Below are 14285 nucleotides of genomic sequence, written 5' to 3'. Positions count from 1 at the left end.
ACCCTTATCGGATTCCACAGACACAAGTGCAAACTGTAATGTATGCACGGATGTACGGGTGAATGCCATCCATAATGCAACCCAGTGCCCCTGGAGGATGTACCGAGAGTCCTGAAGTATCAGAATGGGCATATCTCCACACGTACACACAGAACACATCCAAAATCTACAAACTCACCGTCCAAAGCGAGTTTACAGTGTGCACTCTGATGCAGTACAGCAGCTCCTTCCACATTTTTTCCCCTCCCTTTGTGTCAGCACGAGTACCCCCTTCCATCCACATCCAACAATCTCTGGGCATTTTTAATGCCATAAGCTCTTTTCACTCGTCTTCTTCGCAGCAACTCGTCTTCCAGCTTATGAAAAAACACGAGCAAAAAATTCTCGGCAACACATCACGCTCTGTTTTCTTTCACAGTGAATACCAAGCACATACTACCAAAGAAATTTCCCTATTTCATTAATTCAATTTGGGACTTTCATAGACCCCAGTTGATACCTGTGAATGCTGTGAGCTTTCTGAGCTTCATCCTTTTTTCCTAATTTTTATTTGATTAAAAAAATTAATTACCAAGAAGCTAAAGTAGTGTATATTCTCTGCAGACTGAATAATAAAGTTTCAATAAATTAAATTAGTCTTTCACTCGTCATCTCCACTCCCTTCACCTGGGTAAACACTCGTACAATGAAAAATCCCAGCAACAAATTGATTCTCCCATCGAATACCGAACATCCGCAACCGGGGAAATTCAGCAATTCCATTAATACAACAAACGTTTGTACATGGCAAATGGAAGACAGGAATTTCAAGTTATCCACTGGTTGAAACTCAAACCTAGCCAAGCAGTGTGTTTCATTCTCACGGGATCAGGAAGCGTCCATCCACTATCTGGAAACTTCAACTTTGTGGTATTCGTCCCGTAAGTTTCGCCTACGTGCAATGGTTAAACTGCAAGGCCAGACCACCAGTCCAGTCTCCCTTCGTCCCTCGGACATTTTAGCAGGGATGGGAGACGAGGAGGTGAGAGAGGAAGAAGTGAGACGTCGTGGAATAGAGCCGTTCACTAATTCATCGATTCACTTATGCCCGGAGGCGACCGGCACGCCGGAGGTACTTTTACTACAATATAGACCAGCCGCACTGGACCCCTCAGACAGTTCTTCTTCCCTCTTCATTCTCAACCCATTCGCCCGTTCCTTAATAAACCAGGAGAAAGAGAAATGTTATTTACCTTTAACCCGTGACCGCTCTACGTGCTTCGGTATATCCCTTTCGGATATATTTGCCAGCTGTGGTACATTCATTACGGCTATTGAGGGGTGGGATGGGTTTCTCTGGCAAACAAGTTGTTCTTAGTACTGGAGATGGTCTCTGTGTGTTGAAATAATTATTTTATTGGGAATAACAATTTGGCTAATTTCACTTAGAACAAAAATTCTCTCCCAAATACATTCGCTTGCCACTACTCAATATATGTAATTATATATATGTAAATAATGCATTATTTCTCGGAAATTAAACTTCGTTTCTCCACCTTCCCTCAGAGTCCAACTTACTAAATTCTAAAATCCATAAAAAAATATATTGAATGTCTCTTTTTTCTAAAATAAAAATAAAATGTCCCTCAACTATCCGCAAAATTGAAATTTTTCCCCCAATGACTGACACAGTATAAAATCTCCGGGAAAAACAAAACCGCCAATCCACCAACACTGTCAAGATATCAAGCCCCCATAAATTGAAAATGTCCCCTCAATCCTTTGCATCACATCAGGTACATTGTCCGCCTCTCTGACGATCAAACTTTGTCATTAAACTCGAAGGTAAAATCGATTCATGCGTCAAAGTCCGTTTGAGGGTCTCCACTAGCCGATGAGATTACACAGAGAGGGATCCTTAGTGACATGCACTTGTCGTCGGTTTATACGTGACAGGCGCACATAGGTGGATGGCTGTTGCACTGAAGGAAAGGTACACATATAGAATGCATATGCAGGACAAGAGAGAAGATTGAATGGGGGTTGAGAGCAAGATCGATATATCCTGTCCCGCGCATAACACCAAGAGACATGGGGGGATAATGGAAATGTGGACGAGTACGTCGAGTACAACCTGGTGAAACAGAAAGAAAAAAAAATTTGCTCGAGGGGAATAGAGGGGGGGAGGGGGGAGGACAAAAGGAGTGAGCAATGACAGCAAAAGGGACGAGTGAAACATGGAGTTCAGTCTCTGGAGAATAAATGCCCCCCGGCATCAGCCAAAACTCGTTTAATTATCACTAATTTGCAGGAATAACCTTTCCAAAAAAGTTCACGAACCACCTCTCTCACCCATCATTCACATCATCTTCGTTACAACGTTCTCCACTATTGTTCATATTCTCCTCGCTGTGATAACAGTTTGCACTTGGCACTTGTCTTCAAATCCCATCAGGTTTTCCACGTATATTCTGGGGGTGTTGATGTATCACCGTAAACCCAGTGGTCACGTACTTGAATAACGCAGCCAAACGATTTCTCCGCATACTCCCACATGTCTTATATTTTATCATACCTCAGGATCCCTTTACAGCAGACACATAATTTTCTTTTATTCACGTAACACATATGGGTTTTCGTGCTTCCACCGATGCGCAAAAGTGAAGTGCAGAGTTAAAATTCCTTTATTAGCTATGAAAATACTATTTTATAAACCATTAATCAATTTTACTTTCATTTTCCATATGTCAAAATCCACCAGGAATATTTTACATAATTATGTGAATAATAGTAAGAATGAAATTTATATTCTGGTTTGCAATTTAGAAGCATAACCATCATAACAATTAACAAGTAACTTCTGGACAACTTACCAAATATGCACATGTATTAAAACAATTTTCCCCTCCCGAAACAACAAATTAATGCATCCCCGTGTTTATTCGTCCACCTCCTTCCACCCGTGTTTACTCTCGTGTTGAATTACTACTGTGTAAAAGTAAGGAAATAATAATTCACCAAGTTGTGCAACATTGTGAGAGAGAAATTTCTCCCTCATTCGTATTTAACTGAAAACTGTTTGTTGCAGTTTTGGGCTGCCTACGTGCCCTGCGAGTCTCAGTACCTCAACGCCGTTCAGCTGACTCTCGAGCAAGTGGACCTCATTAAAAGACTCATTGAGAAGTACTCACAGCACATGCAGTTCGCTGCCTCTTCCAGGGGTGAGTCGAGTGGTGTCATGGTTTATTCGACTGGAGTTGATGGTGAAGTCGTTGATGAGTTGACTATAATTTTCCATTTGTTTTTCTGGCAATATTTCGATATTTTTCTCATCAACTAAAATAAACTCACAACAATATTTCATTCAATATTTTATCCATCTGTTGATATTTCTAATTTTCAATTAAAAATGAAATTTCTCATAATTTTCGTCTGCTTTATTTCCATTGAACAATTAATTCCAAATATGAGCCTCCCATTTCATCACATATTTCCATATTTGTAGTCAAATATTACATAATGATTTGGATGATCAATCAATGAAACTCCACTAATTATCCTTTTTATGAATTGTCTCCACCATTTGTCCAATTGTCAAACTTCATCACTTCCAGAGATACTAGAGGCACACGCGAGAGGAAGAATAGCGTCGTTAATTGGAGTAGAGGGTGGACACAGTCTTGGTAGTAGTCTGGCTGTGTTAAGAACCCTTTATCAATTGGGTGTACGTTATCTCACGTTGACACACACGTGCAACACCCCGTGGGCAAAGAGCTCATCCGTAGAGCAGGAGGACAACGGTGGTGGTGAGTACCTATACCAGAGGATCAAATCAATTTCACAATATTCGTACTGCCCTTGGGGTAATTACGTAATGGCTTTCTGATGAATTTTCCAGGGGGTGGACTCACTGGATTTGGTAAAGCCGTTGTTCGCGAAATGAACAGGCTCGGAATGCTGATCGACCTCAGTCACACTGCCAGGGCGACCATGAGGGATGCATTGAGGGTCAGCAAAGCTCCACTCATATTCTCTCACTCTTCCGCTTTTGCCATTTGTAATTCCACTAGAAATGTGCCAGATGACATTCTCAAACAACTGGTGAGTTTTTTTTTTTTTTCGCTGGCTAGTGTTTCAAATTCACAGAGAATAGTGCAGTTGCACATTGAGGGAATATTTTTTTTAATTGAGAACGTGAGAGTGGATTCATCAACTCAGTAGAGAAGCAAATTTAATTTCCACTAGTAATTGATTAAAAAGTGACAGTTAATGCCATTTGAGGGAAAAAATCATAGAGTTTTTAATTTGCCTGGAAAATTAACAAAATTCTCAATTGAATATCACTATTAGACTGGAATTCCTCAACTCATTTGAATTGTCGATAATTCTCTCTTCTAAACCAATATTTATCCGCAAAAAATTCTCATTGAAGTAAAACCTCTTGTCGCCACCGTCGGAAAGCCCAAAAACACGAGGTGCACGAACGCTTCGCAGACTGGACATTAGTTGTCGATCATCCGGAATAATCCTCTAGAAAGTTTAAAGCCGATGTTCCATTAGAATCGATGACACAGCCGTGAAAGCTCCAAGACTAATTATTAATGGATGAAAATACCCCACGTTCTGCACTAATTAATTGAACTTGCCCCTCGACCACCCATCGGAGTCCCTAAAACCCCCTGAACCCCCAAACCTGATATAAAAACACTAACTCTTCCCTCCTCAGAACTCCAACATCTTTCTGATTTCATGAGTTTCAATTCGATCCAGACAACCCTAGTCCGCCCCTAAATCTCGAAGACAGGAATAATCCCTCGAAATTAAGATATAATAATTAGTGTTGGCGAACACTTTTCCCACTGAGTTACCTCCATCAAAGTAAATATCCAGCCGATTAAATTCCCATCGACGAGTAAATTCAAAGTGGATTCATGTGAAGCCCCAGAAATTGTTGAAACCCTATCAGGATCCCCATCATATTTACTCGGCATGGAAACTCAATGTGATATCAGATGAGGATGAAATTTCGATTGATATCGCAGACTTCCTCGTTCACCGATCCCTGGCCATCGCACTCAGTGCAACCACAGTCGACGCCTCATACGCAAATTCAACGAGTGAATTCATCTGGCATTGCTGAGGGAAAGCAAAGGAATGCGGTTGAATGTTCGAGAAAAGGGAGTAGAGATAATTACCAAGCTTGCCAATGGCACCAGCACACCAGCAGTTTCAGTGGCCTAAAACAATTACCAACGGCGATTCCTTTCCATTGCACGAGTTTTCTGCTCCATTAAGAAAAACCCCTCATCCCCTCGAACCCACTGGTGCCAGTGTGAATCGTTACTGAAGAGAACTATCGACCCTAGTTCTCCCAGAATTCACCATTCGACTATTGCAAATGAAAATTAAACGTTATGGTACGCCCTGGAAAAAGCCTCCATTTCGCCAGTTGAGGGGGATTTTTCGAAATGTCTACCCTCGCTGGACACAATTAGAAGTTCTTGCGATGTGATAAATTGATTCTCTCTCTCTAGGGAAGAAGCTTTTCTAATTGAGCGAACATTTTTTTAAATTTCACTTCCTCTGTTTTTCCGAGGTTCGTTAATGCTCCCTTTCAACGGATATAGCCTTTGACTTCTTTTTTTTTTTCGAAACTTTTTTTACCACTCAGTCCTTTTCTCACTCGCCATTGAGACTCGTGTGGCTATTAATCACCGATGCGAAAAAAAAACATCTCTTTCCACTGACATTCGCACACTCTGCTCACCCGATTTTTCAATAATTTACCCCTGTGCTTTTGATTCTGTTGCCCTGTGATTTATACACAAGTAGATTGGATTTTCCGGGGGGTGTTCATCGGTTTTAATGATGCTGTGGAGGACGCATTATGGATTTTCTGATTGGTGGATTTTTAAGCTGGGGAGAATGCTGGAAATTCCAAGTTCAGAGCTTGTGATATTTGAATTTTAAAAAATTAATCTTTTAAAAGTGGAGGCGACAAAACGAGATTGTTAAACCTTTCGGTACCAAATCGGTAAATCAGTCACATTAAATTTTTTTCTTCAATTAACTCGTGAAATTTACATTTAATATTCCCAACAATTCCTATTCAATTTTTTTTATAAATATACCCACAGTGCTTTCATTCATAACAAAAAAAAACCTCGATCAATGTCCCTGAAAAAACCGAACAGCATTAGAACACAAAAAATTCAAAGCCCGGAAGAGATACTTAGCTCCCTCGCGTCAGATTGCAAACAATTAAATGATATGAGTATACACCCTCCTGGAGCCCTATTTATACAGTCCACAGAAGCGTATAAAGAGCGATAAACGCCGGAAGCTAGTCGAGCGATAGCAAATCCTCTCGGACCTCTATCTACTGTATCACTCTATTTTTCCAATGGAACCCGATATTCCTTAAACACTCCGGTTGATTTGGCTTCATTCGATTGAACCGTTGGGCACGAGATAGCGCGAATCCGATATACAAAAGATGAGACGGTAATAATCTGGGGAAAAGGAGGAAAGGTCAGTATCTGATCAGACGGCGTTGGCAAGCCAGTGAATAAAGACCGGCTTTGATCAGACGTGATGGCAATAATTATGGAAAATCCTCCGACGATCGCCGGGCCAATTGACTTCACCCCTTCACCCTCACTCCCTGCGCTCTCCATTCATAGGAGGACACACGTTCCTACCCGACATCGATTGGAAACGTTCGAAGGATCAACTGAGTTACACGAGATTAAATTGGAAGTCCCCTTCTCCCTTGTTTCACTGCATGCGCTGTATCGAAAGGGCCGGGGAGGGAATGGGGGAAGGGGGCGCTGCTGACCCACGCGGGAAAACTGAAAGAGGGTAAACGAGGAACCCACCCTCCCTCCAATCATCAACAAATGCGGCTCACCCGGGGTTAATTCAATTAGATTAATTCTAACCAAATTGCATTGACGAAATTCACTGGGAGTTTATAATGAATTTATGATGAATTTATCCCATCAATCTATCGGTGTTTAGTCCGATTGGGAGTGGATTATCAGCGTGAGAATTTCCAGGGTTTTTTGAGGGGAATTGTCGGTACTGATAATTGTGGGGAACGACAGTGGCGATTTTTTTTTTGAGGGACTAGTGAAATGGAATTTCCCAGGGGAGTGAGGTCTGATAGTTCATGATACTTTTGCGGAACGATAGGGTAATTTATATTAAAAAATTGAGATAGAGGAGCTTGATCAAAGTGACAGCATTTACTATTCAACGTCGTAATTTTAAGTAAAAAAATTATGTAAAAATTCGTAATCAGCCTTCATAATCCAATCACCGGCGTGACCCTCAGATGGTGAATTGTCGATTGACTTTCGTTTGTATAGCGGATGACAATGATCAAATCTACGAGGGTCATATCTAGTGGTATGCGCATTGGGTTACTATTATACCCGGATGGTTTGGCCCTAATGGCTAGTACTGCCGCTGGATTTCCATTAATTCCAAGTCAATGGCCAAACCCCAGCTATTTGAATATTTAAATCTTCAAGTCGTCGCTTACAAAGCCCCGATACATCCCAACCATTTACCCCACCCCCTCTTCCATCCCTCCACGCCCCTTTTTGCGTATAAAATGTACAATGAAAAATATTCAGAATAGTAAAATTTTATCAAGTGAAAGAAATATAAAAAATTCTCCCCCATTGATACCTTTTCTTTTGTATTTTTTGTATCCCGTGACTGTCGATAGTCGGCTCTCGGTACAGTCTGTATTTATTGCCAAAAGTAGTGCAATAAAAACTCATGCAGTTCGTTTGTAGCCCGGCGCTGCTAGAAACGTAACTCGGATAAAAGTTTCACGTTCCAAATGTTCGGTATTGAAGGACTATTCGTTGCGCCAATTCTCCCTCTCTCACTTTACCTTTCACACACACTGGTGAGGATTCAGGGAGCATTCACGGATATAGTTCACAGGTCACCATATACGTACACAACATTGAATTACCCTCGTATTGTTGCTTTTGTAAACTGATTTTTTTTAAGCTTTATTGGTATTTTACTTCGTGCCCTTTTCAGGCTACTAATGGGGGACTCGTCATGGTGACATTTTACAACTATTTTGTCAAGTGTGGACCGGACGCCAGTGTCACTGACGTGGCGGAACATATTTATCACATCAGGAATCTCATTGGGGTGGACTACATCGGTGTCGGCGGTGATTTTGACGGGATAAATAAGTGAGTTTTCGCCGGTTGAGGAGCTCTAATGTCTTGTGTTTCGGAATTTTTTTGAAGAATAGAGTGAATTAAATAGTTTTTTTTGAAGTTCTTTCACTCAAATACTCTTGTGTGCTAGTCTGCAATAAAAAAAGATAATTTAGTAATCAATATCTCCCCATCAATTGTAACAGGAAGAAAAATGTAAAAACAAATAGAACCAATCTTGGCTCGAATCCCTCGATCCAGTAGTTTTCGAGGTATAAACACCCCTTCATATCCCAACGCATACAAATATCTCCAGAACTAACAGTCGTAAAGATATGACTCAAAATCCATTTCATTTTGCTATAAAGTTTCCTCCCCCTTTTACGCGTCACACCTCCTGGAGCGACCTAAACCAACTCCAGCATTACTTTTTTTATCGCCCAAAAAGTAAACGAAATTTTCCTTCTCCCTCGAAATGAAAAACGATCAAAAACTCTCAACAAGTGATTTAAAACTTCCTCTGACATTAACTTTGTGTGCATTTTGAATTGTTTAAAGAACACCCAGAGGCCTGGAGGATGTCTCCAGATATCCAGAACTTTTTGCTGAACTTCTGAGGAGCGGCAAGTGGGATGTTCTGGATCTCAAGAAAGTTGCCGGTTTGAATTTGCTCAGGGTCCTCAGGCAGGTAAGTCGATTCCATCAGTGAATGCTTGTTGACAGAATTTCCACTCCTCATTCCCTCCATCTTCTCCCCCACGTCTCATTTATCTCTAAAAATTTCTCCTCCCACCCCTTCAGGTGGAAAGAGTACGGGACGATATGCGAACAGCGGGTGTAAAAGCCTCGGAGGAGTTTCTCGCTTCGCCGGACACAACTGGCAATTGCGCATTGGACATAAACTCCGTACAAAGAGTTACGGAAGTTTGACCAGTTATCAAAACTATTGATGTTCCTTCGTACCCATCACTTCCATCCAGCGAAAAATGTTCGGGAAAAAAAATTTGTCGCTGGTTTTCTCGTCGTGTTTTTCTACCAATCTACCATGCTCACCTTAAAAGACTGGAGACAACTTATATTTGAAGATAAAAACTGATAATAAAGTAAGGATTGAATGAGTCAAGGGACATTAGTCATGAATTTTCAAAGTGACGTGAATTATTTATGAACGATTCGCCATGTTTTTCCTGCGTTTCGTTCTCTCTAATCTACTAATTCTCTTTTGTGACTCAATTTTGGTGGAAAAAAGGGAAGTAATAAAACTGACGGTGAGAAAAATAAATAAAATCATAAAAAAATGTTAAACATACCAGCACGTACCTGTCGTCAAGGGAAAACAGACTCGCCTCTTCAGCCATCCAATCACGCTCCCTTGGCGTCAAAAACAACAATGTTTAGTCACTTATGGGGTTGATGAAAAAATTCACCGTGATGAGGTTTTTATAATGGGAAAGATGTTTAATAACGAATCAAATTGAAAAGCGATTCATATCATGAGGGGTGAAACTTTGACGCGTGAAATTGTTTGTTTCGTGATTTATTATTTTTTTTTTCCATCAACCCCGTCAATCTACCTGTCTGTGTCCCGTGTGCACTTATTCCACGTTCCGAGAGTTGGGCGAGGTCACCCAGCGAACTATTCAATATGTGGGACGCTTTTAAAGGTGAACTCTCGACCCGACCTGGACTCACCTCCCATCTCCTATTTACAGGGCTGGGAATATAAATAAAGATGATGTATACAATGTAATAAGAGGGGAAAAAAATCCAATCAATTCGTTGTAATCTCGACGACGATGTTCTATAAATAAATGTTTCTATTGTAAAACATGTCATGATTTTTTATCCATTACTGTCCCATAATTTTACTTGTCCTTCAATTCCTACAATTAGTGGTATACTTTTTTTATTTAAATATTGAGAAGCTGAATGACAGATGCAGATATGCCAAGTTCTTCGATGGGTAAAAATCCACAAACAAAAATATTATTTTATGCTGTCAACAGAACTCCCAATACAGATGTATCCAAAAAAAGGCTGAACATTTTAATTGAAGAAAAATATTTTTCACAATAAATAAACAATCAAGTTCTTTAATAAATCATCATCTACAAAATAAGTTCATCTTTTACTTTTCTTCGATTTATGCCTGTGCCTCTTCTCCTTCTCCTTGTGCTTATGCTTCTTCTTCCTCTCCTTCTTCACCCTCTTCTCAATCCACTTGATCGACTTATCCCCACCATCCAATTTTGTAACGACAACACTCCGAAAAACGGGTCTCTGCACAATTTCAGGATTACCAGAATCGTCTGCCCTCATTGATTTCCCCGGCAGCGCGGGACCGTACGTCTGCGGTAAAATTTTCATTTCACCTTGATCCACATCGTTGGCAACATCTCCACTCCTCCCCTCATCGGTCCCGATCGCTCCGTCGATTTTTCGTATTTCGATATCTCTACCCACAATTTTTTTGCTACCACCAGGCTTCACCAACTCATCCAAATCGAGTTTGGCAAAGATCCCTCGAGGTGGTGAGTCATTTCTCAGTGGGTTGGCATCACCAATCGACTTTCCAATCAGCACAGACTTGACAGTGTCATGATTAACATCATCATCTTCATCAGTCGCCTCATCCTCACTACTGCTGAGGAAAATCGCCTTGAAGAGATCCGTCTTCTCGTCCTTCTCACCAGGAGATCCCTCCCCCTCTGACTCCTCACTCTTGCCAAAGACCTTCCCATAAGACGCCTCAAAGTCCCTTATTTTCTCCATCGACTTGCTCCCCCTCGTATCAATGTCCGATGTATCGAGTATCTGTACAGCACCCAAAACCCTCTCCACTTTATTCCCTTCCGGCGGATTGTACGGAATGTGGGGCTCTTTGTAGGTACCAGCAGTGTCTGTTGCCTTTTGAAACTTTGTATCTCCTCCACAAAAATCCAGTGACTCAAAGACCGAGTACTTTTTCGCCTTTCCCTCTGGCTTTGCACAGCCAGTTTTTGGCTCGGGAATGTTAAAGCGCTTGCATACGATACTCGATGGTTGCCAGGACTCAGTGGCTCTTGTCAGCTTTCCAAACATTTTCACTTTAGCTGCCGCTACCATAGGATCCTTTGCTACCACCTCATTACTTGATGAAGTTCTAGGGCCACTGCAGAGCCTCAACGCCTGCTCAAATTCCTCGCTCTCTCGTTCTCTCTCCCACTCGGTCATCGACAGGGGCTGAATTATCGATAATTTATTCCTCTCATCGTTCTTCGCCAAGTCTTGATACTTTTCAAACCGCCTCTGCTTTTCCTCGTCCAGTGCGAAGGGCTTAGAACCACCTTCATTCCATTTGAATTCAGATAAGTTCTTCAGACTTCCCGAGGACTTGGTCCCCTCCATTCCACCACTCACGAAACTTGTGGTGGTGAGTTTATTCAGCCATGAGCTCGAGGATTTTCCCTGTTGTAGTGCCAGGGCATCGCGGGCCTTCAGCTGATCGCCTTCATGAGGAGAGGATTTATCCGGCGGTTGGTCGAGTGTGTTCGGTTTTGCTGGAATCGGGGATTCCCCCAATCTTGTCGACCTGTCATTTTTTCTGATGTCAGAATGCAGTGGATCCCCATCGATGGTGGGGGATTTGGAACCATCTTGGGTTGATTTAAATTCAGACAAGTTCTTCAGACTTCCCGAGGACTCACCTGCCCCCTCGACTCCAGCACTCACGAAACTTGTGGTGGTAAGTTTGTCCAGCCACGAGGTCGAGCACTTCCTCTGCTGCAGGGCTAAGGCCTCGCGTTCCTTCGACGAATCGCGGCCATGAAGGTTCAGGGTTCGAGAGATTATGTTCGCCGCAGGGGAAGGCTTACCCGGTGGTTTTTCGAGTGTTTCTAATGGTTTTGGCTTTACTGAACTGGAAGATTCTCCTAGAATCACTGATCTGTCGTTGGCGGTCATGTCGTGACGACCTAAACCCTTTCTTCGGACGGATTCTCGTGGGAGGGGCTCGTCAGCTGGAGAAAATCTACTCTTTCTCACCCTGTGGACTGGTTTAAAGTCTTTTGGAAGATCCGGAGATGGAAAGTGTTTCTTTCGTTGAAGAGCATTCGTCGCTGGGACGAAACCTTCCAGGGAGTTCTTCGGGGTGGACGACTCCGAAGGACGAATGGCTTTCTTTTGGGTCTCAGGGCCCAACGTGAAATCGTATCTTGACATGTCATCACGTGCATAGATATCCTCATCGTCTGCCTCGAAAGCACCTACGCCGAAGGCTTGACCTTTTATCGAGAATTTTTTGTTCTTATCGCGAAGTTGGAGGGTCGGGGAATCAAAGAGATTTATGTGCCCCAGGATTGAGGTGCGGTCGAGACCACTGTAGCCGATTCCGAAGTAATTGTCTTTTGGATTCAGCCTGAGAACAAACGTTGATGGTTTTACAAAGTGGAAGCATTTTGTACATGAAGAGGGAGGACTAGAGGATTTCTATTTCCCATTCAACAAGTTCTTGTACGTTTATTCTACGAGAATAATTCTCTAGTGGACTATGATATGAAGCAGAAAGAATGTTGAGTACTAAATACACATTTTTTTCCAGTTACTCTTTCATAAAAAACTGGAAAGAATTCGAATGTAACAGATGGCAGAAACGGTAATCTGTTTTTACAGCCATCTCCACGTGTTCTTAACCGTTGAACCCTGAGAATGAATCAATTTTTCTGTTCATCTTACCGATATGGCTCGTAATCGTCCGGAGCAAAGAGAATCCCTTCTTGATCATCGTCTGAACTCTCCGAAGTGCTATCCTTCGACTCTTGAGTAGGTAGAGAACACCCATAAACCTTCTTGTCATTCCTCTCACGAGTCTTCTGCTTTTCCCTTCTGGTTACTCGTGGACCCACCCCCTGACCTGGCTTCCAGCCCATTTTTTTCAGCAAGGCAACTCCAACCGTGTCACTGCAACATAGACAACCATTTCGGTGTTCCATGAAATATATTCGACGTTTATTTTATCACGTTTTTTACTTCATTGACATGGGATCAATCAAGGTTGACGAAGTAAATAAATAAGATGAATTTCTAGCAAAATTAACTTTAGATTTTGAGAAAGGATAGACCATCTACTAATTCTCTCACAAGCTGCATACACACCTGATAGGCTTCAATAAATCCTGGAGCACAGGAACCCCAGGAATTGGGCCATCGTTAGCCCTTTGCCTCTCTCTCTTCGTCCCCTTGCCACAGCCAGTGTAATCACTGGAGGCTCGAATCCCAGTGGGTGCTATTCCAAACTCACCGGTGTCCTCTTCGTCCATAAAATCTTCAGGGAGTTGGTTGACGGTCCCTGCTTTGCTACTCCGCGAAGACTTGAACTGCTGGGGTCTCCAGCCATCCCTGGTGCCAACAGTGTTGAAGTATCCTGCTGAGAATCCACCCGTGAAGGCACCGTGGAACCTTCGTCTTCCTTGAGCATCTGTGGCGATCTGTTCTTCCACAGTTATTGGCTTTTTTCGAGGTAAGTTTTCTGAAATATAAGATATTTTTCATTAATATTATTAGTCCCTTAATATTATCAGCACGATTAAACGGACACAAAAGGATTGGGATATTTAAATATAAATAATTAAATTGATCAGTTCGACAACAATATAAGCATGTAAACAATTTTTGGGGTATATTTACAACTGAAGGGAATATTCATTTATTTATTGATCCACTTGTTGCCAATTACCTTCATCCAGAGGCTCCAGGGGTTCGCCAAACGTGACAAAATTTTCATCATCGGAATCACTCATGTTTAATAAACTAAGGATCAAAGCATTGATTGACAATTCTTCGGTTCTCTACCCGTAAGTTCGTAAACTTGACAGGACGAATTGAGGTTATGGCTGACCCACGGTATCTCTAACGTACCGCATGATGGAAAGGCAAGTCATTTACCTTACCCACACTTTTGATTTAAAAAAAATCAAAAAGTGATAGTAACAATTTTGACCTTCAAATACCAACGAATTAATCTCATGAAATTCCATTTATTACTTTGTCAATAATTTACACGAAACGAAACGTAAGAAAAGTTATGATTCGATCTGAAAAGAAGTGAATATTCTACTATAAAAAAGGGAAATATTATCA

At 41.7% G+C, this 14285-nt stretch overlaps 2 protein-coding genes across 2 annotated transcripts in view; one reads left to right on the top strand and one right to left on the bottom strand.

The window, feature by feature from the left end:
• LOC135162178 (dipeptidase 1-like) overlaps positions 1-9997 on the top strand; it is a 53835-nt gene extending 43838 nt beyond the window's left edge. The window contains exons 3-8 of the mRNA XM_064120368.1: positions 3068-3200; positions 3594-3785; positions 3878-4080; positions 8041-8201; positions 8727-8856; positions 8970-9997. Coding sequence (XP_063976438.1) covers positions 3068-3200; positions 3594-3785; positions 3878-4080; positions 8041-8201; positions 8727-8856; positions 8970-9098 — 948 coding nt within the window. The 3' untranslated portion in view covers positions 9099-9997. The remainder of the gene's footprint in view (positions 1-3067; positions 3201-3593; positions 3786-3877; positions 4081-8040; positions 8202-8726; positions 8857-8969) is intronic.
• A 244-nt stretch (positions 9998-10241) lies between these two features.
• LOC135161952 (G patch domain-containing protein 1 homolog) lies at positions 10242-14038 on the bottom strand. The gene is made up of 4 exons (XM_064119984.1): positions 13882-14038; positions 13302-13674; positions 12882-13106; positions 10242-12564 (listed from the first exon to the last, which is right to left on the bottom strand). The coding sequence occupies exons 1-4, from the start codon at positions 13943-13945 to the stop codon at positions 10290-10292; spliced, it is 2937 nt and encodes a 978-aa protein (XP_063976054.1). The 5' UTR covers positions 13946-14038; the 3' UTR covers positions 10242-10289.
• Positions 14039-14285: the final 247 nt, after the last annotated feature.

Source organism: Diachasmimorpha longicaudata, chromosome 1 (genome assembly GCF_034640455.1).
Source record: "Diachasmimorpha longicaudata isolate KC_UGA_2023 chromosome 1, iyDiaLong2, whole genome shotgun sequence".
In the NCBI taxonomy this organism is placed as follows: domain Eukaryota; kingdom Metazoa; phylum Arthropoda; class Insecta; order Hymenoptera; family Braconidae; genus Diachasmimorpha; species Diachasmimorpha longicaudata.
Note: the sequence above shows the minus strand (reverse complement) of the source record. Positions and strands in the feature narration are given on the sequence as shown.

Coding starts and splice junctions, on each gene's coding strand:
- LOC135161952 (XM_064119984.1), bottom strand. CDS start 13,945: ATGAGTGATTCCGATGATGAAAATTTTGTCACGTTTGGCGAACCCCTG. Junction 13,107..13,301: donor GATTTATTGAAGCCTATCAG/GTGTGTATGCAG, acceptor TCTATGTTGCAG/TGACACGGTTGGAGTTGCCT. Junction 12,565..12,881: donor GACGATTACGAGCCATATCG/GTAAGATGAACA, acceptor GTTTGTTCTCAG/GCTGAATCCAAAAGACAATT.